This window comes from Populus alba, chromosome 7 (assembly GCF_005239225.2).
Source record: "Populus alba chromosome 7, ASM523922v2, whole genome shotgun sequence".
Classification (NCBI taxonomy): Eukaryota; Viridiplantae; Streptophyta; class Magnoliopsida; order Malpighiales; family Salicaceae; genus Populus; species Populus alba.
This window is the reverse complement of record NC_133290.1, coordinates 6,918,260-6,940,798: the sequence shown is the minus strand read 5'-3', so window position 1 is coordinate 6,940,798 and position 22,539 is coordinate 6,918,260. Positions and strand designations below refer to the sequence as shown.

The 22,539-nt window shown below is 30.9% G+C and overlaps 2 protein-coding genes across 5 annotated transcripts; one reads left to right on the top strand and one right to left on the bottom strand.

Moving 5' to 3' along the window:
• Window positions 1–4,315: 4,315 nt before the first annotated feature.
• LOC118047805 (pentatricopeptide repeat-containing protein ELI1, chloroplastic) lies at window positions 4,316–6,376 on the top strand. The gene has a single exon (XM_035057181.2). It carries the CDS (start codon window positions 4,439–4,441, stop codon window positions 6,332–6,334), a length of 1,896 nt encoding a protein of 631 aa, XP_034913072.1. The 5' UTR covers window positions 4,316–4,438; the 3' UTR covers window positions 6,335–6,376.
• A 122-nt stretch (window positions 6,377–6,498) lies between these two features.
• Window positions 6,499–13,444, bottom strand: LOC118047806 (WD40 repeat-containing protein HOS15). Of its 4 annotated transcripts, none has more exons than XM_035057182.2 (14): window positions 13,218–13,444; window positions 12,444–12,584; window positions 11,923–12,324; window positions 11,288–11,385; window positions 11,139–11,185; window positions 10,188–10,338; window positions 9,600–9,663; window positions 9,099–9,257; window positions 8,875–8,996; window positions 8,334–8,408; window positions 8,049–8,102; window positions 7,868–7,941; window positions 7,532–7,606; window positions 6,499–7,067 (listed from the first exon to the last, which is right to left on the bottom strand). In XM_035057182.2, the coding sequence occupies exons 1-14, from the start codon at window positions 13,276–13,278 to the stop codon at window positions 6,848–6,850; spliced, it is 1,743 nt and encodes a 580-aa protein (XP_034913073.1). In that variant the 5' UTR covers window positions 13,279–13,444; the 3' UTR covers window positions 6,499–6,847. The 4 variants fall into 4 exon arrangements, with proteins under 4 accessions (XP_034913073.1, XP_034913076.1, XP_034913075.1 ...); XM_035057185.2 differs by having other exon boundaries at window positions 11,288–11,382; XM_035057184.2 differs by having other exon boundaries at window positions 11,923–12,316; window positions 12,439–12,584; window positions 13,218–13,443.
• Between the last annotated feature and the right edge of the window lie 9,095 nt (window positions 13,445–22,539).

The window sequence follows — 22,539 nt, the reverse complement described above, 5'->3', positions numbered from 1 at the left end:
CATATCTCACTTTAGCCCATTCAGCTTCTTCTAGTTCAGATTCTATTAGTACTCTCAAAGATGGAATTTCTACTTCCAAAGGCATCACTGCCTCCATCCCAAATACTAATGAGTAAGGTGTAGCTCCAGTGGATGTCCTTACTGCTGTACGATATGCATGCAGAGCAAAGGGAAGCATCTCATGCCAATCCTTATAAGTGACTACCATCTTTTGGATAATCTTCTTGATATTCTTGTTTGCAGCTTCGACAACACCATTCATCTTTGGTCTGTAAGGAGACGAGTTTGAATGTTTAATTTTTCACTTCACACACAATTCTGTGATTATTTTTCCATTAAAATTTTGGGCATTATCGGTCACTATCTTCTCAGGTGAACCATACCGACATATCAAATCTTTCTCAATGAAGCACTTGACCACTTTTTGAGTTACATGAGCATAAGAGTTGGCCTCCACTCACTTTGTGAAGTAATCAATGGCTACTAAGATAAATTGATGCTTATTGTTGGCCTTTAGGTTAATTGGCCCAATCACATCTATTCCCCACATTGCAAATGGCCATGGTGATGTCATATTAAACAGAGGAGCTGGAGGTGCATTTATCTTATCACTATACACTTAATATTTATGGCATTTTCTGACATAATCGATGCAATCTTTCTCCTTGGTCATCCAGAAGTACCCAGATCGTTGCATTTGTCTAGCCATCATGTGCCCACTTGCATAAGTCCTTTCAAGAGAAAAGTTACCCTTACTTATGTGTTTTTATATTTGATTCAAATGCTATTATATTTTTGAGCTTATTTGCAATTTTGTTTTTTTAAAAAAAATAGTTAACGTCGATCCCTAAAAATAGGAGACACGTCAAAAATGACATTAGACCCTAAAAATAGAAGACTCGTCAAAAATATCAACGTTTAACCCTAAAAAGGAGATTTACGTCTAAGTTACCAAAAGGAAATGATGGACATAATCCACATTTGGTATAAATACCCTTGACATCGGTCCTTTTCTTTAAAAAGAGACGTGTCGACAAACAACGTTCGTAGGAGACGCGTTTAAAAAAAATGACATCAGTTCCTAAAAATAGAAAACTCATCTAAAATATTAACATAATCCATATTTGCTATTTAAACTTTTGACACTTTTCACATCGGTCCTTTTCTTTAAAAGAGACGTGTCGACAAACAATATTCGGTTATAAAAAAAATATTTTGATATCATAAAAAAAATAGGTATAACTATTCTTGAGAATTTGGGCTTTGCACCCACGACCAATAATATGATAACATGGGTGTTGGACCCACGTTGTTTTTTTATATAATTATTTTTTTTTATTTTTTATTTTTACATGCAAGACAATTTATATACAAGATAAAAAAAATGTTAGAAATCTCAAAAAAAAAATTACCTGAGTGCCACTGTGTGGCTCACGCACGGTTACTGTTGGTGGCGGTGAAATTTTTCGGCGAGATTTCTGGCCAACCGATGGTCGATTCTGGTAGATCTGAGGTCAAGGATTTTGATGGTGGTGGTCTTAACGGCCGTTGATGGCTGATGAGGGAGAATCGACGACTTGAAGCTTCAATGGCCGGCGACGATCGCGGCCTTTTTCCGACCAGATGAGGCAGCGACAACGCTGAAACAGGCCGGGGTTTTGCTTTGTAAGAGGTTGGCGACCTTTCTGTGGTGGTTTAGAGGCTTGAGACGGCCGGAGATGGGAGATCGAAGGAGAGAGAGAGAGTCACCGGCGAAAGGAGAGAGAGGCTCTGGGTTATACTACAGTGTGAATGCTAGCACGGTACACCGATGCAGCTGAAGCCTGTGATCCGTTGGCTCAATCAAATCAAGGCTTTAATTGTAAAAAAAAAAAAAAAAAAAAAAAGCTTAATGGCCAATTAGGTGTTTTAATAAAGAAATTCAAAATCAATAATCAAATCTTAAAAGAAGCGAGACTTTAAGGGTTGAAATTGACCGAACCAGGGGCCAAATTGAAGAAAATTGAAAGTTTGATGGTCAATTAAGGATCCAAATGCATAAATCAGAAACCAAGGACCAAGATGAAAATGACATTAAACTTTGGGGCTAATGTTTGAGTTTGGCAGGGGGGAAATTGTGTAAAATTAAAAAATTGCAAGGCAATTAAAGATGCAATTAAAAGCAATTAGAAGAACAAGGACTAGAATAAAATCTATCAAATCCCAAATTAAAAACTGTAATTTCTAAGGATTTAACCTAGAAAACACGTCGTTCAACTCTATTCATTTCTTCCTTGGCAGTTCGCAATGATCAGGTTGGCAAATTCCAAAAGCTCATTGTGGAGTTTGAAAGTTTGCAAATGAAAGAGGAACATCCCCTCAATAACCACATTTCCATAAAATTGGAAGTTTACATCTCAATTTTTTCATAGAAGTTCTAACATCTTGTTCCTAATCAACCATCACTTAATTTTTAGAAATTGGGCTGAGGTGGCACCTTCAAACGAGTGAGTGTTGAGCTACAGACTTCAAAACTAATCAAGGCTAGATCTAAATAAAAGATGCGCACCTCGTTTACCGACTTCAAGTGGTCTTCAATGACAATAATGCCTGATTTGCTCCGACAAAACCTTGAAAGTGGCCAACCCAGTTAGCCTTGATTGAGATACATATTTGCAGAAAAACCACTCAACTATTTGGTGTGCTCACACTTAAAAATTCACACAGTGTTCTTATCAAAGGTTAAGAAAACTTTTGATTATTCAAATTCAAATTCAAATTCAAATTTCAAATTTCAAATTTCTTGGTCCATTTTATGTTACTCTAAATGGCTACTAGCTTTTTTTTTTCTATAAATAAACCTCTTCTTATATATTTTATAAGTTTGTCGCAATCATTGAACTAAAAAAATCATATTCTAATCATCTCCTTTCTACTTTGAGCTTACTTTTGATTATTCTCATACACATTGATTGCATCTATACCTCACCTAGAAAAAGTTAGATTACACCTACTAAGGATATGAGATTTCATTTTATAATCTTTCTTGTAATGGTATATTATTTTCACTCTTTTTAAGTGAAATTTATTGTTAAAGTAAGTGATATTATAACTGCTTGGGTTTTAGTTGTGAGCTTTTATGAGAGCTCATATAGGTTTTTAGTCAATATCAATGCAAAAGGATTAGTTTGTTTCAATCTTTACATATGGAAAAAAAAAATTGGTGGTCTTGATCTTAAGCACAAAATAAATAAATAAAAAAATATGTTGTAGAGGTTTGAATCTTAATCCTATAAAATGAATCATTGTAAGATGTGGTTATCCCATGAAATGGAATGTAAGTGATATTAGAAGTTCAAGTTTATCACTTAGTAAATAGAGTAGGTTGTTAGTGTTGAACCAGTATTAGATTTATTTTTACGCTTTTTCTTATATTTATAAAGTTGTTTTACTATTATTAACTTGTCGAGTTGTAAATTGTGTGCATGGACAAGCCATTGTCATGTGTGTATTCTAAACTAGTTGAAGTCATGTGCTTATGGGTGGTATTGTGTTATTTGTGGTTATTTAGAACAAACCGGCTTTCAGCTTTGTTTGAGAATGGGATTATACGTTTGAAACACCTCTTTTACATTCATTTGTCTAGGCTTGCATTGGCCAAAAAACCTGATAGGTTTGATAAGCATAAGATTTTAAAATAAAATAAAATAACCCACCAAACAAGAATTTTTATATTTAGGATATAGATTTTTTAATTTAAATTCAATTAATAAATAAATATTAAAACATTAATGGCAAGTTAAAAAGAAAATATATATATATATATATATATATATGATAAACCATAAACAAGATTATATACATAATTATATTGATTATAACAATAAAATATTGATACGTAAAAAAATATATTAATAAAATGAATTAAATTATTAAAATAACAAATATTAGATGGCTTTTAGAACCATGATATAAGACTATATACAGTGCATGAAACCAAATCTAGTCATATTTATAATTTAATTAACTATTTATTAAATTTAACTATAGTTTAGAGTTATTTTCATATCGATATTTCATAGAGTATTTTAAACATGTTATATAGTTTTAAAAACCTAAAATATTAAATAAGAAGGAAATCAGTTGTTAATGTATTGAAATAGAGAAAAACAAAAGAAATATAGTTTGATGGAAAATATAAACATTAAAAGAAGGAAATCAGTTGTTAATGTATTGATTAATTACTATTTTAATATAATTAATTATTCTTAATAAACTACAAGGACTATGAAAAAATGAGTGACAAATGTTAGTGTATGGTTCAACTTGAACGAACGGATATGTTCATCTGAAAAAGAACAACAATTCAGTTCAGCCATTCCGCTGCTGATTAATAATTTCGCGAACATCCTGAATAAGCTTGTTAAGCCACCGTGACTACAAGAAAACGGACAATTCCATGTCCTCTACCACTATCTTCACTACTCGTCCACCACGACCACCACTACCACACGCCAACACAACCCGCTCCTCTACCACTCTGCACAGCCCTCCACCAGAAAAAATCGCAATTTTAATCGACAAATCCAAATCCTTAAACCATCTCAACCAAGTCCACGCCTTTCTCTACCGGCACAATCTCCATGACCACCCAATCCTCAACTTCAAGCTTCAACGTTCTTACTCCTCTCTGGGTCACTTAAACCGCACTCTTGCACTGTTTAACAAAACCCAAAACCCCAATGTCTTTTTTTATACTTCTATTATTCATGCCCACACTATTCACAATCTACATCACCTAGCACTTCTTTTCTATGTCCAAATGTTGAGTCAAAATGTGTTCCCTAATGCATTTACTTTCTCATCGATATTGAAGTCATGTCCGATTGAACCTGCAAAATTGCTACATGGGCAAGCAATAAAATTTGGGTTTGATGCAGAATTGTATGTGAGGACTTGTCTTGTTGACGTATATGCAAGAGGAGGCGATGTTGTTTCTGCGCGTACGCTGTTTGATGCAATGCCTGAGAAGAGTTTAGTTTCGTTGACAGCGATGATTACTTGTTATGCCAAGTATGGGATGATTGACGAGGCAAGAGTGTTGTTTGATGGGCTGGAAGAGAGGGACGCCATTTGTTGGAACGTTATGATTGATGGGTACGCGCAACATGGATTGCCTAATGAAGGATTGTTGTTGTTTAGACAAATGTTGAATGCCAAAGTGAGACCGAACGAAGTTACTGTGTTGGCTGTTCTTTCAGCTTGTGGGCAAACTGGGGCTTTGGAGACGGGAAGGTGGGTTCATTCATATATTGAGAATAATGGGATTGGGATTAATGTTCGAGTAGGTACGTCTTTGATTGATATGTATAGTAAATGTGGGAGTTTGGAGGATGCGCGGTTGGTTTTTGAGAGGATCAGTAACAAGGATGTTGTTGCTTGGAATTCGATGCTTGTTGGGTATGCAATGCACGGATTTAGCCAAGATGCTCTGCGGTTGTTTAAAGAGATGTGTATGATCGGATACCGGCCTACAGATATAACGTTTATTGGTGTTTTAAATGCTTGTGGTCATGCTGGTTTGGTCAGTGAAGGATGGAAATTTTTCTATTCAATGAAAGATGAACATGGGATTGAACCCAAGGTTGAGCATTTTGGGTGTATGGTAAATCTTCTTGGCCGTGCTGGGTATTTAGAAGAAGCGTATGAACTTGTTAAGAACATGGAGATTGAGCAGGATCCCGTACTGTGGGGAACTCTGCTTGGGGCTTGCAGGCTCCATGGCAACATTGCCCTGGGAGAGCAAATAGCGGAGTATCTTGTTAGCCAGAACCTTGCAAATTCGGGGACATATGTTCTTCTTTCTAACATTTATGCAGCAGCTGGCAATTGGGAAGGTGTGGCGAGGGTGAGGACCTTGATGAAAGAGAGTGGGTTTGAGAAGGAGCCTGGTTGCAGCTCGATTGAAGTGAACAACAAGGTGCATGAGTTTTTGGCTGGAGATTTGAGACATCCAAAGAGCAAAGAGATCTATGAAATGTTGGAGGAGATAAATGGCTGGCTTAAAAGTCATGGTTATACCCCACAGACAGAAATTGTATTACATGACTTGGAGGATGCGCAAAAGGAGCGGTCACTTGGGGTTCACAGCGAGAAACTTGCCCTTGCTTTTGGGCTTATAATAACCAAGCCAGGCACTGCAATAAAGATCGTAAAGAATCTGAGGGTCTGCGCGGATTGTCATGCTGTGACAAAGTTGATTTCAAAGATCACCGGACGCAAGATTGTAATGAGGGATCGAAACCGTTTCCACCACTTTGTAAATGGCTTGTGTTCTTGTGGAGACTATTGGTAAATTGATCTATCCTGGGATTTTTTATTAAATTTGTCTTCGATATTCAGCATGCCTACCATACAAGTGCCAATTTCTTTTATGTTTATAGATAGAAACCACAATTATTCCATTATTGAATGTGTGGGTGCTCTGGTGCGCACACCAGATGTTCTTCAGTTCTGAAATATCAGAAAGATGGATGCTTCATAAGAAGTAGTAATGTAAACGAAGCTAAAAAGGATCCAACGCAGACAATTCTGTACATTAATTGTTCCCGACCACGTCCTACAGAGCAGATGCCTAGCTAACAATTGGCTGGGGAGATTCACTTACGACTTGCAGCGATCTTTGAATTACAAATTAGTAAAGACCTATAACTACCAAAAAAATAAAATGAAAAACCTACCAAATCGAAGAACTTTTCACATCCCCATCGAAGGAAAGCTCACTTCCACGGGAAACTGAAGACCAGCTAAATAGAATGCTACCACAAGCTCCAAGAAATCCCAGCCGATCCTAGCACCTCACAAGTCTTCACATTCTGAAATCTAAAACACAAACTGTATTGTTCGCAAAACAGGCAGCAATTTTATCACCTTCCTTGTTCCAACAAACTTCAAATATTCCCCCGTTGCCAGCATATGTTTTCACAATCTTTCCTTCCCTCAATGACCAAATGTTGATGCATCTATCAAGAGATCCACTTGCCAGGTATTCTCCATTAGGACTAAATGCAACCGAATACACAGGCTCCCTGGAAATTCAATTAAAAGACATTCATCAATAATAGCTACAAATAGAGCAGTAACAATTTGATTAATCATAAATTCAATTATCTGTTCAATGACAGGATAACAGAACGAAAATGCATTCCTCTTTAACTAGGGCAGTCCTGAAATTCCAGGGACTCAAGCAAGAGAGGATTGCAGATCCATCTGGCACTGATCAGCCAAACTCAACAAGTATCAGTTAAGTATTTGATGTTAATAAAAAAGAAAAGAGGTCAGGAGAAAAATTGGAGCAGAAGTCAAGAATTTTCAAAAGAAAATAACAGGTTGATATCACAGGAAGTCAGACTTCAGAGCAATGAATTAAGATAACTTCAAATATTGCCTCATTTAATCTTCAAGCATTCAACTACCTAGAAGCTGCTAATGAAACTAATTTTTTTTCTCCTGATTCTTCAATATGAAGAGAGAGAAAAAGTTCAGTGTATACCTGTGTCCATTCAAACTGCAGAGAAGTTTCCCAAATTCCACGTCCCATAACTTCACTGTTGAGTCAAATGATGCACTATACATACAGCAGAACGCATAATATCAGAAAGAAAACATAAAACAATTCATCAAAGTTGACCTGAATCATACAATGTGATACAAGAACTTGATGCTTCATGATCCTGTACACAACTGGGATTAAGACTAACAGGATTTCTTGAAAATTAGCAAGACAAATGTCAGAAAGTAACCAGAACTACTTAATTTGTAATGCATGTGTCTGTGCATGCAAGTGAAGATGCACTAATAACATTTAAGTTAAAAGCAGTAGTTTTACCTAGCCAGCACTAATGGCTGGTTGGGATTGTTTGTACCAGGTCCAGTGGGGCTCCATCTGATAGTATAAATCTCCTGCAACACGATTAATAAAGATTCATGATAGCAATCCAATATGCTATATAAAGAGAATGCATCAACACCAACAAATCTTGAACTGCAAAAATAAAGGTAGGTGGTACCTTAGAATGTTCCCTTAAATCATGAACATACTTATCCTGCTTCATGCTCCATATCTGCAGTACAATTTCATCAGTTGCCAACACTGAAAATAGCACGCTAACAAGAAATGAAATAGTACTTAAAGGGGTTCATAAGCAATGATACATCAAGGGATTATGTTTAAAATAAAAGCTCAGAGATTAGTGTAGGGCATTCATGAGTCATAAATGAACAAATATAATAACTGAAAACTAAAATGTAAATCAGTGTACAGATGACATTAAAAAAAAGGCACAGATAATAACCTTAGCACTGATATCATCAGAGCAAGATGCCAACCATGAACCTGTAGGATCCCACTTGACACAATTAACCTCGCCCTGAAATTGCAAAAAGTAAAAAATATAAGCAGAATGAAAAGCTTTGATTGTTGCTCAAGAAAAATTCAATTGAGTGCAAAGCTTTAAGTTGAATACTGCAGTTATAACCCAGTCAATAAATAGCATCATCAAGTTTTCTATGTAGCCCAGAGAACCACAACAGTGCAACCTGGTGGTTCGTCAGATTAGGCATCCAGGTCAATTAATAACAATGCTAGTCAATCATTGATTTGAAGTATGAAATTATTCTATATTTATTTATTTTACCAGATTGGTGGCTTCCTACTAAATTAATCAGACTTGGTCTCGCATTGCCCCATTGATAATATCATACACACACAAGGTTCAGTTGTGGATTCTCAGCCCCTCTAGAATCTGACCCAATTGTTTTAAAAAAAAAAAATCTGCCCGCATGTTTGAGTAGAACAGCATGAACAATATGCAATTGTAGAAAGATAGTACAAACCTGATGTCCAGCAAAAGTTTTAATAGGGCGCGTTTCTCCAACTTTGCATACATATATCATATGGTCAGTGGAGCTTGTTGCAAATGAAACATTATTGCGCCAGTCAACATCAAGTGTAGGACCTAAAACAAATACCATTATGAAAGCAAATGCAACAATAATCGGTGATTTCTTTTTTCTGACAAAAGACTACTGATTCTAGCAATTTAAGAGCAATTTAAAACCTGAATGAAACTCAAACTGCTGTTTCCATTCCTCAGCCCTCACATCCCACACAATTGCTGTTTTATCACAGCTTCCAGTTAGCAGATAATCCCCCTTCTTGTTCCACTTCAAAGTAAATATGGGTCCTTTATGCTTACTCAATGTAGTCTTTAGTTCACCTGGACAAGGGAAAAGATCCAGAAGATAAGCCAGAGTTCCAAATTGCACAGAAAATTTAAAGTAAAAGCACGATTTCAATCAACAACAGAATAATAACATATGCATATATGTGTGTACACATTTTTATAAAAAAGAAACTGCTGTATTGGTTTGTCTAAGTGACAAGTTGGTAGTGGCACACTTGTGTTAACATACCCTACCCTTGAGAGTGAGAAATGAACACAGAAAAACAAGAAAAGATATCCGAGCTCCCTTTATTGTTTATTTTTACATATATGACTTGCTGCTCACTTTCAGCGTGAAATAGAAGGGAATAAAACAGATCATTTGAAATATCTTACCGTCTGTACTCCAAATTCTCGCCTGCCCATCATAAGAGCCAGTTGCAAGTAATGTTCCCTCGCCCTGTACAATAGGAGGCAAAATAGTGATGAGTACTTGTGAGGAAAATAGATTAATTTGACATGTAAAATTAATTTTCTTGATCCTGCAACAAAGGAAACCATTTTCATTACACCCTGCCTATCAGCTTCAGTTTGAGCCCATTTGAAGTTGAGTAAATGACTTGCCATGTTAAGCTTCCTTTTTTCCTTCTCCATTGAAATTACATAATATGATACACACAGTCATAAGCCCATCAAAATCAACATAGCTAACCTAATTCTCAACATAGCCAACATAATTCTTGTCAACTCACGTTATTTATTTCCTTGGGACATTTTGTTTAACTCATGTGGTCATATGCAGGTCATTTTTTTTCTCGTAAAGCCTCCATTATGCTAAGAGGGGGAAAGAAAAAAAGGGGAATACCTCAAGAAGTATATTCTTATGACATGAAAATCTTTATGAAGAGTAAATTCATAACACAACAATATGAAGAAACATTAAAATTACTATTCTCGACAATCAAAGCCTTTAAGAGAACTCACATTCCAATCAAGTGTTGTCACATCTTTGCTTTTCTCATTTGTCCTTCCCTTTACATGCTTCAATACCAGCACATTTAAAGGACCATTCTGAGCAACTGACCTAGAGGTCCCCTCAGCCATTGTCCAAATTCGTGCTGTGGAATCTCCAGAACTAGAAATTATGATAAAAAGAGTGATGTGTGAGATGTAGGGTAAGGAAAGGAAAACCAACAATTGTCTTAGGCTATTATAGATGCCGTGCAATATTACAAGAAATCTGCAACTTTAAGAAAGGTTACATTACAGATGCTTGCATAATATCCAGAAAATCCCGTTACCACTGAAGGCCATTAGTGTTGACACTATCAAAGTAGAAAAATCAAATAGGCAATCTATATACCATCATATCCTCCCATATTGAAATAGAATGTGATAGTGAAATTAAATACCAATTGAAATAGCAGAACTCATAAAGACACTAGATAAAGCAGCACATATACTCACAAGGGAACTGAGGGCAAAGAAAATCTCTATAGTGGACATGATACACATTTCTTTTAAGACAAGAAACTTAAATGATTTGCTCTTATTTTTTCCAAACTGTCCAGCATGTGTATCCTTCATTTAAAAATAATGTAACGCACTGTATCAAATCTAAAAGATTATTTAAACTTAATTCATTTCCTTGGTGAAATTAGTTTTACCTATTTGAGGATTATATAACCAATTACCAATAAAACATTCAGTCTGACATACTTTATATTTACAGAAGAATAATAACCTTGCATAGCCTTTTATGTTTAAATAATGTTCTGTCACTAATAAAGTTAACATAATGACATATCTCATAGAGCAACTTTTACCAAATAACAGAAAACTAATAATCAAGATACAATAAGTTTTGGCATATAAATCAGAGTTGCAAACACAGAATTATCAACAAAAGAAGTGTCTCAGCCAAAAATTACTGACCCTGATGCAAGAAGTGATCCTGTTGGACTCCATGCACAGGCACAAACCTGAAAGGAAGCAAATGAAAAGAAGCACATGGATGGCAAATGGAGAAAAAAAAAAACAAGATATTAATATAAAAAAGCAAAAAGGATGGCAAATGTTCCAACCTCAGAAGTATGGCCTTCCAAAATCATCACATCAGAACTAGGAATTTCACATGTCTGAGATGTTGACGCTGTAGAAATATCCATTGGCTCTGGTCCTACTAAATAATAGATTTTCACAATTTAGGAAATATATAACATGAAGGTGAGAAAAAGAGGCAGAGAAAGGGAGTAAGAATGCAATATATTCACTAATTATTCAAGAAAACAACAGAAAACTGAAAATTAATAATCACTCATCCATGTCCACTATATAACTAACATTTCACCACATTCCAAGTGGAAAAGAAAAACAAAATGACTTTTAACAGTAGCCTCACCATCCCGACATTGTGACAGCATAGAACTCCAGACTATGGTAAAGCAGTGAAGTAAAATAGTAAGTGAAGATAATCTGTATTAGAGCTTAAGCTTAAAAAAACTAGGAAAAGAACAAAGAACAGTAGTATATACAAGAAAGGTCTTAAAATTTAACCATGGCAGTGTTGTCACAAGATGCGAATGCACTCACCTTGGAGGCATGAGGTGAGGCCAAGGTGCCTTGAAAACCTCAAATAAGATGTTAAGATAAAATTCAAGAAACTAAAAATGGCAAAGGGACATAAAAATAAATAAATAAAGCACAGAAGTGAAATTGCCTTCAGAAATTCCATTTTCTTCATGCTTATCTTCTGTATCAGTAATCATTCTGCTATCAGTGTTATCCTCATGCTGCTTGTCTCGCTCTTTTTCCCTTTCTAACCTCTCTCTATCCTTTTCATTCTCCTTTTCCCTTTCATGTCTTTCCTTCTCTCTCACTCGTGCACGCTCTCTTTCATGTTCCCTTTCGAACTCTTTGTCTTTGTCTTTATCTTTGTCTTTGTCTTTGTCTTTGTCTTTATCTTTGTCTTTCTCCTTCTCCTTCTCCTTCTCTCCATCCTTGCGCAAATTTTTTTTCTTCTCTTTTATTATCTGCCGCAATTCATTCACATCTTTTGTGATAAGATCCAAAGGTTGCAAAAATGAGAAATCTTCATCTACATCTGCATCACTCTGGCAAGCTTGAAACAAACATTGATCAATATAAATCCCAAGGCATGTAAAGCAAAAAATGCTAAACAAACACTAATTTAAAAACCAAAAAATCAGAGAACAAAAGATTTAAACATGCTAACATTACTCAAATTCGCTTCCATTTCCAAGTACTGAAGCCCCTTTTGTACAAAAGTAATGAGAGCACCAGGTGGAACCATATTGCCATCTATGGTGCATTTGTTAATTCCTGCCTCATATCCTAAAACAAAAGCTGAATGCGTAAAACCTGCAGGAAGATAAAAAAATCTCAAAAACTAATCTTTAAATTCACAATCGTATCTCATAACCCTTTGCCTTCTATCATTACCCAATGTCACTGCTAAAAACAATAACTACCAGAACACATTTACTATTTTGTTTTTCTTTTGCCGAAAACTCAAAAAAAAATTAAAAAATTTCTTACATATATATGGCCTAATGAAGGCTTTCGATTGCATTTAAATCAAATCCCTTACAATTAAAAATGTCATTCAAGGCGGCCCAATCTTTTTCATAAATTTTAAATTGCATCTCCATACTTCATTTAAATTTCATATTGTAAATTCAGGCAACAAATGAGTATACAAGCTTTTCATGTTCTTAACAAAATACAAAAATATTTAAATAAAATTAAACAAGACTAGAAGAACCAAGTTCACAGATCTACAAGCTCAGGCTCCTTTTTAGTGGAAAATACAGAACAAAACCCCGAAATTACAGATTCTGAACATAGCAAGACTTAAAAATTCTAAATAATTACATTTAAAACCAAACTCTAAAAGCAAAACCCTAACCTTCGTTATTTCACAAAAAAAAAAAAAGAATAAAAGCGAAAATATAAACCCTAAATTGCATGAAAACGTAAAAAGGTAAACCGAACCTGATTCTTGAAGGTAACGGAAAACGAGGTAATTCAATTCGACGGAGGTGATTGAAGTCATTGTAACAAAAGTCGCCGGAATTAACGACTGTGATTATAGCTCATATAAATCATATGGGCTAGAGAGAAGGTTGAGAGGCAGCGCCGGTGGAAATGAGGGAGACAGAGGAGCTCTGGAACTGAAAAACCGTTTATGTTATGAAGCGATATTTTCTGTATTGCTGCTATATGATAATTGTTTTGGGAAACCTTTATTTAGTCCCATATTTATATTGTTATTATCAATTGATTCCTACAAACTCTCACATTTATCAATTAAGTCCTAAATGTTTCAAAATATTTTCAATCAAGTCTTTTTGTTAATTGTTGTCAACTTTTTTGTCTAATTTTCATTAGTTTCTTCAAACTATCGTTGTTTGAGTACATAAACATGCATACTAGATTGAAAACATTAAATTTAATTATTTTTTCGTCAAATTGATTTAGATTGACATCAATTTAGCACATACATTATGCAAATTAAACTTAAGTTATTAAACAAATTAAAAAAGAACACGATTGAGAAATACAGGAAATGTGTAATTGATAATTTGGCCTTGAGTGAGGTTTTCCCTTTTTCCGAATTTGACATCTAAACAATGGGCTTCAAAGTGATGGGTGGATGGATTGCTTTAGCCATGTGCCCAACCCAATCTGATTTCACTGTATAGTTTGTATCCCCGCATTTTCCATTTAATCACGTTCTAATCTTCTTATGATTTTCAGCACAAAACTAGTTTTTTTTTCCTCTCACAGAGTGTCATATTTGAAATATAGTTTTATTTAATTTTTTATTATTTAAAATAATTTTTTAAAATATCATCTTGATAATTTAATTTAAATAGAATTTTGCTGTAACTTTCTTAAAATAAACAATTAATTAAAAAAAAGGAAATGGCCCAAGAAAAAAAATAGATACATAATCTATATATAATACACACACACATATGTGTGTTAAAATGTTTTTTCATTCTATCCTTAGCATTTGGAACTAGTATTCAAGATATATATTTCAATTTGATTTATATAAAATTATCTTGTTTCAAATAACCATCCTAATATTTGTTTTTTTTAATATAAAATTATCACAGTTATATAATTTAAATTAAAATTTAAAAAATTAACTTGGATTAATTCAGATTAAACTAAATTAACTTAATATATTATTTAAAAATTAGAATCATCTTGAACATTTTTAAAAATTAAAACGAACAACGTTATTCATTAGTCATTCTAGTTTCCTTTAGACTTTTGTGCTTAGATTTTTTTTTTATCTGATTTTTTTTTCTTTTGTTTTTTAAAAAGATTTGGTTCTGCCACATCATAATTAACCTAGTTCTTTCTAAACATATTTTTTGTTATTATTATACAATTATTACTACCACCATCTTATTTTACTTTTTCATCATCACTGCCATTAACCTTTTATCATTTTTATTGATATCATTTTTTATGACATTATTATTTTTATCATTATTCATTTTCATTTTAAAAACTAGACATTTAAAATTATAAATTTCATTTTGTTATTATTTTTTAATTGGTATTAAAATTAAAATATCATTCAAATTTCTTAATTTCCCTTTTGAGTCCTTTATTGTTGTCATTACAGACCTTTCATTTCTTTTAACTAAATGACACCTAAGTCTTATGATTAGCGCTCCATTTTCAATCTTTTATATTACTTTGTATTGTTGTATTTATTCCATGTGGAATAGTTTATCTAACATTTATCATCTTATAACCCATTTTTTGGTGTTGTCAAGGGGCTACGGATCCACTGTCTTTATTGTAACATCAAACCTTCACGAGGTTTATCTAAGATCTCATTTATTATTATATATTAAAAATGTTTTTTAAAAAATTAAATTTGCTTATTTTTAATTATTTTTTTATGTTTTATATCATTTTAATATGCTAACGTCAAAAATACTTTTTTAAAAAAATATATATTATTTTGATGAATTTCCGAGCGAAAATTCTATTTGTTTTACTTATTTTCTTTAAATTTGATTTAATTTGATTTTTATATCAATTCGGTTCTGTATTTTTTATTGTTAAATTTTTTTTTCTTATTTTTTTTCTTAATTGATTTTTTTTATTTATCAGATTTTATCGCAATTATTTTGATCACTATTTATTTTATTTGAAATAATTCATAAAACTGGATTTTTTTTCAATTTTAATCTTTTTTAAATTTTTTTCTGTCAAATTCATTCTTGATTCTTTTTATTATTATTTGTTTTATTTAAAAAAATTTATGAAATTAGAATTTTTTATCAAATAATTATCCATGAATTTTCTTATATGTCAAATTTGTTATCCATTTATTTTTTAAGAATCTATTTTTTTATGAAAACCACATAAAAAAAAAATTTCAATCAACAATGAGTTCTTAATTTTTGAGTAATAAGTTTGCAGTTATGATGCTACTTTGTTGGATAAATTTTAAGATTTTGAATTAAATAATCCAATCATGGTTTGTGATGGATCCATCATTATTATTATTATTATTATTTTATTATGATATTTAAGGCAATGAAAAATAGTTTTTTTTGAAAATTAATTTTTAAATTTTTCTATATTTATTTACTATTAAAAAAGTTAATCAATGAAAAAATACTTTCTAGTAAAAGAAACATCTGGTTTAGTTTTCAAAAAAAGTATTTTCCTTTTATTTTTGACATAAAATACTTTTCAAAAGTTGTGGAAAATTAAAAAATATTTTATTATTTATTGATTATATTAAATTTGATCCTCAATATTTTAATTATTATATATTATGTTTTATTTTTTTTTATTTCATCCCTTAGAATTTCATTTAATTTGATTTTACATCAACGTTAATCCTCATTCATTTGATTATTATTTACTTTTTTTTATCCTTCTCTTAATTGAAAATTTTAATTTATCAAATTTGATCTCCATTTTTTTTTATTATATTTATCTTATTAGAAATAATTTATGAAAATATATATTTTTTTAATTTCATCATTTTTCAAATTTTTTTATGTATCAGATTTGGTTTCTATTATTTGAATTATTATTTATTTTATTTAAAATAATTTATGAAATTAGATTTTTTTCAATTTTATTCTCCTTTAATTTTTTTATTTATTTATTAGATTTGATCCTTATTATTTTAATAAATTTAAAGAAAAAAATAAAATTAATAAATTAATTTTCAAGCTTCTTTTTCTTGATATAGTTTATACTGAAAAATAATTTTTAACTTATTTTTCATGATACTATCAAAATATAAAAAAATAATTTAATTTATATAAAAACTACTTTTAAGCAATAAACTATGCCTAAATTTGTGTATTCGCTTACATATATACTTCAAAGGCTTTTTTTTTTTTCTTTTTTCTTTTCTTTCATATAAAAGGCTTTTTTTAGTTTGTGCACTCACTAACTTAAATTGTGTTGGAGAAGGTGGTGCAAACTACGTTTCTTTAAAAAAAAAAAAAATGTTTGTTTAAAATTTATTATTTTTTAATGTTTTCAAAGAGTTTTGATATGTTGATGTCAAAAATAATTTTTATAAAATAAAAAAAAATTATTTTGATACATTTATAAGCAAAAAATATTTTAAATCGCAATCATTACCGTAATTCCAAATAGGCAGATAATAGACTAGAAAATCCCACCACATTCCCACAAAAATCATCAGGTAAAGGAGTCGAGACTTGATAACATAGGTTTTATTCATTCACTTTTTTGTACTAATGATTTTGTTTTTGTTTATTTTGATCAGATCAGACCTTGGTTATTAAACCTGAACCGGCTCCGCGTGTAAACATAAGACCCGATCGCTAGAATGGTTCAAGTTTAATAAAAGACTGGCCCGAACAATAACCTAATAAAACATGGGCAACCGATGGGTTAACCTATGACCCAAGTGACCCGAGTGAGACTAGGTGTTTTTTTTTTTTTTCAAATATGGGATTTGAAACCCATTAGTATATATATTCTATATTGTCAAGAAAAAAATTATGTTTTTTTAATGTGGATAAAAAACCTTTTTGATTTAACTACTTCAACTTAAATGGACAATATAGTATCTTTTCCATGTAAAATTTGAAATCTTTTCGTATATATACTCTATATTCTTAAAAAAAAAGTTATGTTTTTTTAATATAGGATTTGAAACCATTAGTATATATATTCTATGTTTCTAAGAAAAAAAATTATGTTTTTTTAATGTGGAATAAAAAACTTTTTGGTTTAAATAATTCAGTTTAAAATAATAATATAATATATTTTTAATATGAGATTTGAAGCTGTTTCGTATATATATTCTATATTTCAAGAAAAAAATTATGTTTTTTTTAATATGTAAATTTAAGTTTGATGATAACAAGACAAAATTTATTGTCTTGTTATTAAAATTGTTTTAAAATAGCATGTTAAGTTTACGTCGGCCCTTATAATTAAAAAGGATTTATTTTTAATAAAGGCCAAAGTCAACTAGAAGACTCATCTGCTAAACTTAGAATATAAACTCTCAAAGTTTAATTATTACGAGCATGTTTTAAAAGGACAGAACCCTCGTATTATTTATAATTATTCATACATGCATAATATGGACCCTACTCACTAAAATTAGACATCTTCAGCTTTGCTGTTCTAATGCTATAGATCGATAATGAGTTGGGGATTCAGTCATCCAGACCACCAGCTCGACTTTCTGAGATATGTGAATCTCAAAACTATATTATTAAGACTTCTTCTTTTCCTTTCATCCTTGCGTTCATCTGAAAAAGATTCCACAACTATTTTGTTCCCAAGACCTGATGATGATGATACTTGTCATTATCTAATTTTAGATTCTCCAAAATTATTTTATGAAAAAAATACTTTTTATTGAAGAATAAAAAAAATCAGAAAATTAAAAAGTATATTTTTAGGACACAAAAAGATAAGCCTTCAAGTTGAAAAAGGATCAAAATACCAGGAAAATAACCAAATTGGGATGTTTTGACAAAATAAGATGAAAAAAGAAAGAAAATTGAGGTTGAAATCCAAACCTAACCAAAATTGAAAGAATTAATTAAGTTTAAAAATTTAATTAAACTTTTAACATGTTTAATTGACTTATTTAAGGACTTAATTGAAGAAAAATTAAGTTTGAAAGTCAATTAAAAAAAATTAAAAGAATTAAATAAGTTCAATGACTTAATTAAACCTCTAATGGGCTAGGAGGATTCGATTAAGAACTTAATTGAAGAAAATTCAAGTTTAAAGACTTAATTCAGATCAATTTGCAAAGATTGAAAGATTAAACACACAGTTGAAACTTTGAAATGCTAAATTGGTACAATCAGGACAAGAAATTTGAAGTTTGAAGGTAATTGACGGCTAAATTGGAAAACTTCATGACCAAAAACCTTTATACAAGCGCACAATATTAGGGGATGAATTGAACATTTCCAGGGACTAGATTGAAGAAAATCAAAGTTTAAAGCTTAATTGGGGGCTAAATTGAACAAATTGGAAACCAAGGGCTACTTTGTAAAATACATCAAACTTAAAGGACCTCAATTGATTTTCGGCAAGGGCCTCATTACATAAAATTAGTCAGTTTTGCCTCAATTAATTTTTTGTCCAATGATTATTAATGTGTGTGACTCATTAAGTTTGTAATATGTTAAGCCTGAATATAAATTATTATCTCAAATAAATTATGATTAAATAAATTAAATAATTTAACTTATTATCAATTCAATAAATTGATTGATTTATATATGAAGATCAAGTATTACACCAAAAAATACATTATGATCCTTCAAATATTAAGAATGTTCTATATAGCTTGACTCAACCTTTTCAGTGTTAAATTTCTCAGTATCATTATTATTCATTCATCAAATTTTATTTTATTTTGACTTAGATATTTAAGTATAGAGCATGTCCTTTGTTATATTATATTTGTTTTTAATACCATAGTCATTTATTTTTTTGAATAAGATTTAAAACTTTTTTCAAATCTCATTTCACTTTTAACAAAAATTTCTGAATCAATACTATTTAAGAACATGTAGAATATTTTTCTTAATTCATCTATCAAAACGAATCATCTCTTGATCATTTAAATTCTTTCATAGTGTTAAGTTATATTCAAAACCTGCATATTTGTTTCCTATGATTAAAGCAACATGTAATTAGGATCAAAACAAAAAATTACATATAGAAAATAATTTAGTGATATCAAATCTAAGAATCAGTTACACAACTTCATATGCATCTTTTCATAGACATTAATAATCTCTCTATATGAAATTCTCATATGGATAAGTTCAATGCACTTTTTGGTATGTTGATTTTCAATCATTTTTTTTCTTAATTTTTTTTTTAATTTGCTTACTTTTTTTTTTTTGTAGAATACATATAACACCTGGTTGAAGAAAAGATATAATGATGATCCTTCAACCCATTCGGATCTCAATTTAGATTTGTGGATAGAGGCAAGATTGTCAGATAGACTTGATAAAAATTAAGTGTACAGTCTCTCTAACACTACGACTGATAACTTGTCAAAATTTATTTTGGTGTGCCTTTTTCATCAGTAAATTCATTGGTAAAACTATTATTGACGAACTCTCCGACATACCACAAATCACCAACTAGAGTTTTTTTAAAGGATTATTTTTGTTCGTGAGCCTGTCGAGAAAAATTCATGTTGACAGAATGTGATTATAAATATTGACAAAAAAATCCGTCAATAAATCTAAAAATTATGGTAATAAAATTACCGAGGTAAGTATGATTTAAAATATATAGCAGTAAAAATAGAGCTAGATGCTACTATAAATAATAGTCAATTCCCACATATTTAAATTTCTACAATTTTATATTATTTGCCCCTAGAGGGTTATATATATACAGTTTTCTCACTCTAGAAACTCCTAGTGTTTTCTTTGGATGATTGTGTTTTTAGAAATGAATACCCTTAATAAGGGTCCATGGTCTAGAATCCCCACTTTGTTTGATCAGAAATAATTGTCATATCATTAGGTTAATTCCTAAGTATAATTAATTTGTGGCATATGAGGATTTTACAAGAAGTATCCTAGATCAATTTGTATTATATATTCAAGAGACTCCTCCATACAATTTTATGTGTTAGAACTCTAATTGTATTGTCATTCGATTAATATTAACATAAAATATATAAAATGAACTATAGTTTTTAATCTAATCAAATAATATTTGATTGTTTATTTTTAATATAAACAATATTACATTATTTGCTTCTAGAGCTTATTATTCGGGATGAATTAAATTATAGAAGGTAGATTTTTTTATAATCAGCTAGCTAATTTTTATTGGATTGAAAGTGTTGTTGATTCACCAATCATCTAAGGTTTTATGACTAGAATCATTATTTCTGATATTTAATTATTTTTGTTATGAATATTAAACTAATTTTGTACTTTTTTAGACCATCTTGCACAAATTCATCTCATGAATGTCAAAAAGAAAACTGAGCACCCACCATTATGATTATAAAGTTGACTATTGGGGCTATAAACTCAGCACCCACCATTGTGTACGCACTGAAAAATTCTTCCAAGCATGGAAGGACTTCAGTATATCTTTAATCATTGGTGAATGTAATTTAGTGGTCTTATTCAAAGAAATGCAACTTGTGTTGATTAAAAACAAGAAAAAATATTATTTGGTTTTAAAAAATGTATATAATATAATAATATAATATGTTTCTCACTTGACATGCAAGCAATCCTCAACTCCGGTCTTATTTATTTTGTTCTGTCGAATGAAACAACCAGATCGTGGACTGAGGATTTGCAGACTTATCGGGACTTGAATAGTGAAATATTTTAGTGCTAAGCAACCGTTTGTAGTTAATAATAATTTGTACAAGTTTAATCAACTGTACACTTGTAGCATGCTAATAATAATGCTGGTCTGAATCGTTCACCATAAAAATAAAATAAAATAATGTATCACAGAGAGCAAGCCTTGACCAAGGACGAGGATGCTTTCGTTTTCGGTTATTGACTCGAGGAATGTTCATGTCAAACGATAGCGTACGCTGTTGGTTACTGGAATAATCAAACTTTCTGTCTTCGAAATCAAACTAAGGAATAGCTTCTTTGTTACTGAGGTTGTTTTTTAAAATTTATTTTGTTATATATATATATATATTAAAATTTATTTTTGATATTAACACATTAAAATAATATAAAAATATAAAAAAAAATTAATTTAAAACAAATTACTGAGATAATACACCAATCATGATATAGAAAAAACATGGTAATTTTTTTTTTTATAGAAAAAACGAATTCATACAAGATTCCCTAAAATTTCTATCAAAATTTTAGTAGAGTCTTTTTATATCGAGAAGTTTCAATTCCTATGACATCATTATGGAGCTTTAGCTTGGTTCAAGTGTCTTTTAATAATACGAAGTTATGGGTATTTTATTTTTCAACAGTTAGGTTTGATGTTTTTTTTTTTAATGAATATGTTCTTTTATGCAAAGATGTTATTGTATTCGTGTGAGTTTTAGGAGTAGTGGTAGAGGTTAAATGATGTGGTTTAATCATGTCAGGGGCAAAATCAGGTTTCCTTCCCTTCAAAAAATGTATAGTGTCGTGTCTTAGCATTCAAAAGAAAATATGTTGTGTTCGAAACCAAATTTATTATGTTAGTTATGATTAAATAAAGACCAATGATTTTAAGCAATGTAATGGGAAACACAAATGTAAAGGAAGCAATTGTTAAAAGAAAGTCAACATTGCCGTCATCGTTGTCATTTTCGTCGTCGTTATTATTGTTGTTGTTGTTGTTATGACAAATATAACTTAAATAAAAAATAATATGGTATGCTTGTAGATTTAGGAGGGGGGCATAACAACAATAATGGAGTATGAGCTAAGCTTCTCCAATAGGTTGGTTTCATATACCTATACCTTTCTTAAATATAAGTAATTATGGGAATTGTTTAATTCTTGGATTGTATACATATTGATGTTGCCAAAAAGAAGGAACAACCAAATGAAATAAATGAGAAATGAAAATAGACTTAACTAATTGTTCCGGTTAGGATAGTGAACTATATTAATAGAATTTATTGATAATATTTTTCTTGAATTTGATTAGTCGATCTCAAGTACAGGAGGCTAATGATATTAGTAGGGTTTACTAACGTTGGCATGACCATCCTAGAAAAGGAGAGATAAATAATATTTTAAACTTTATTATTTACAACATGAATAGTCTATATTCACATGAATTGTTTATTAATTTTTTC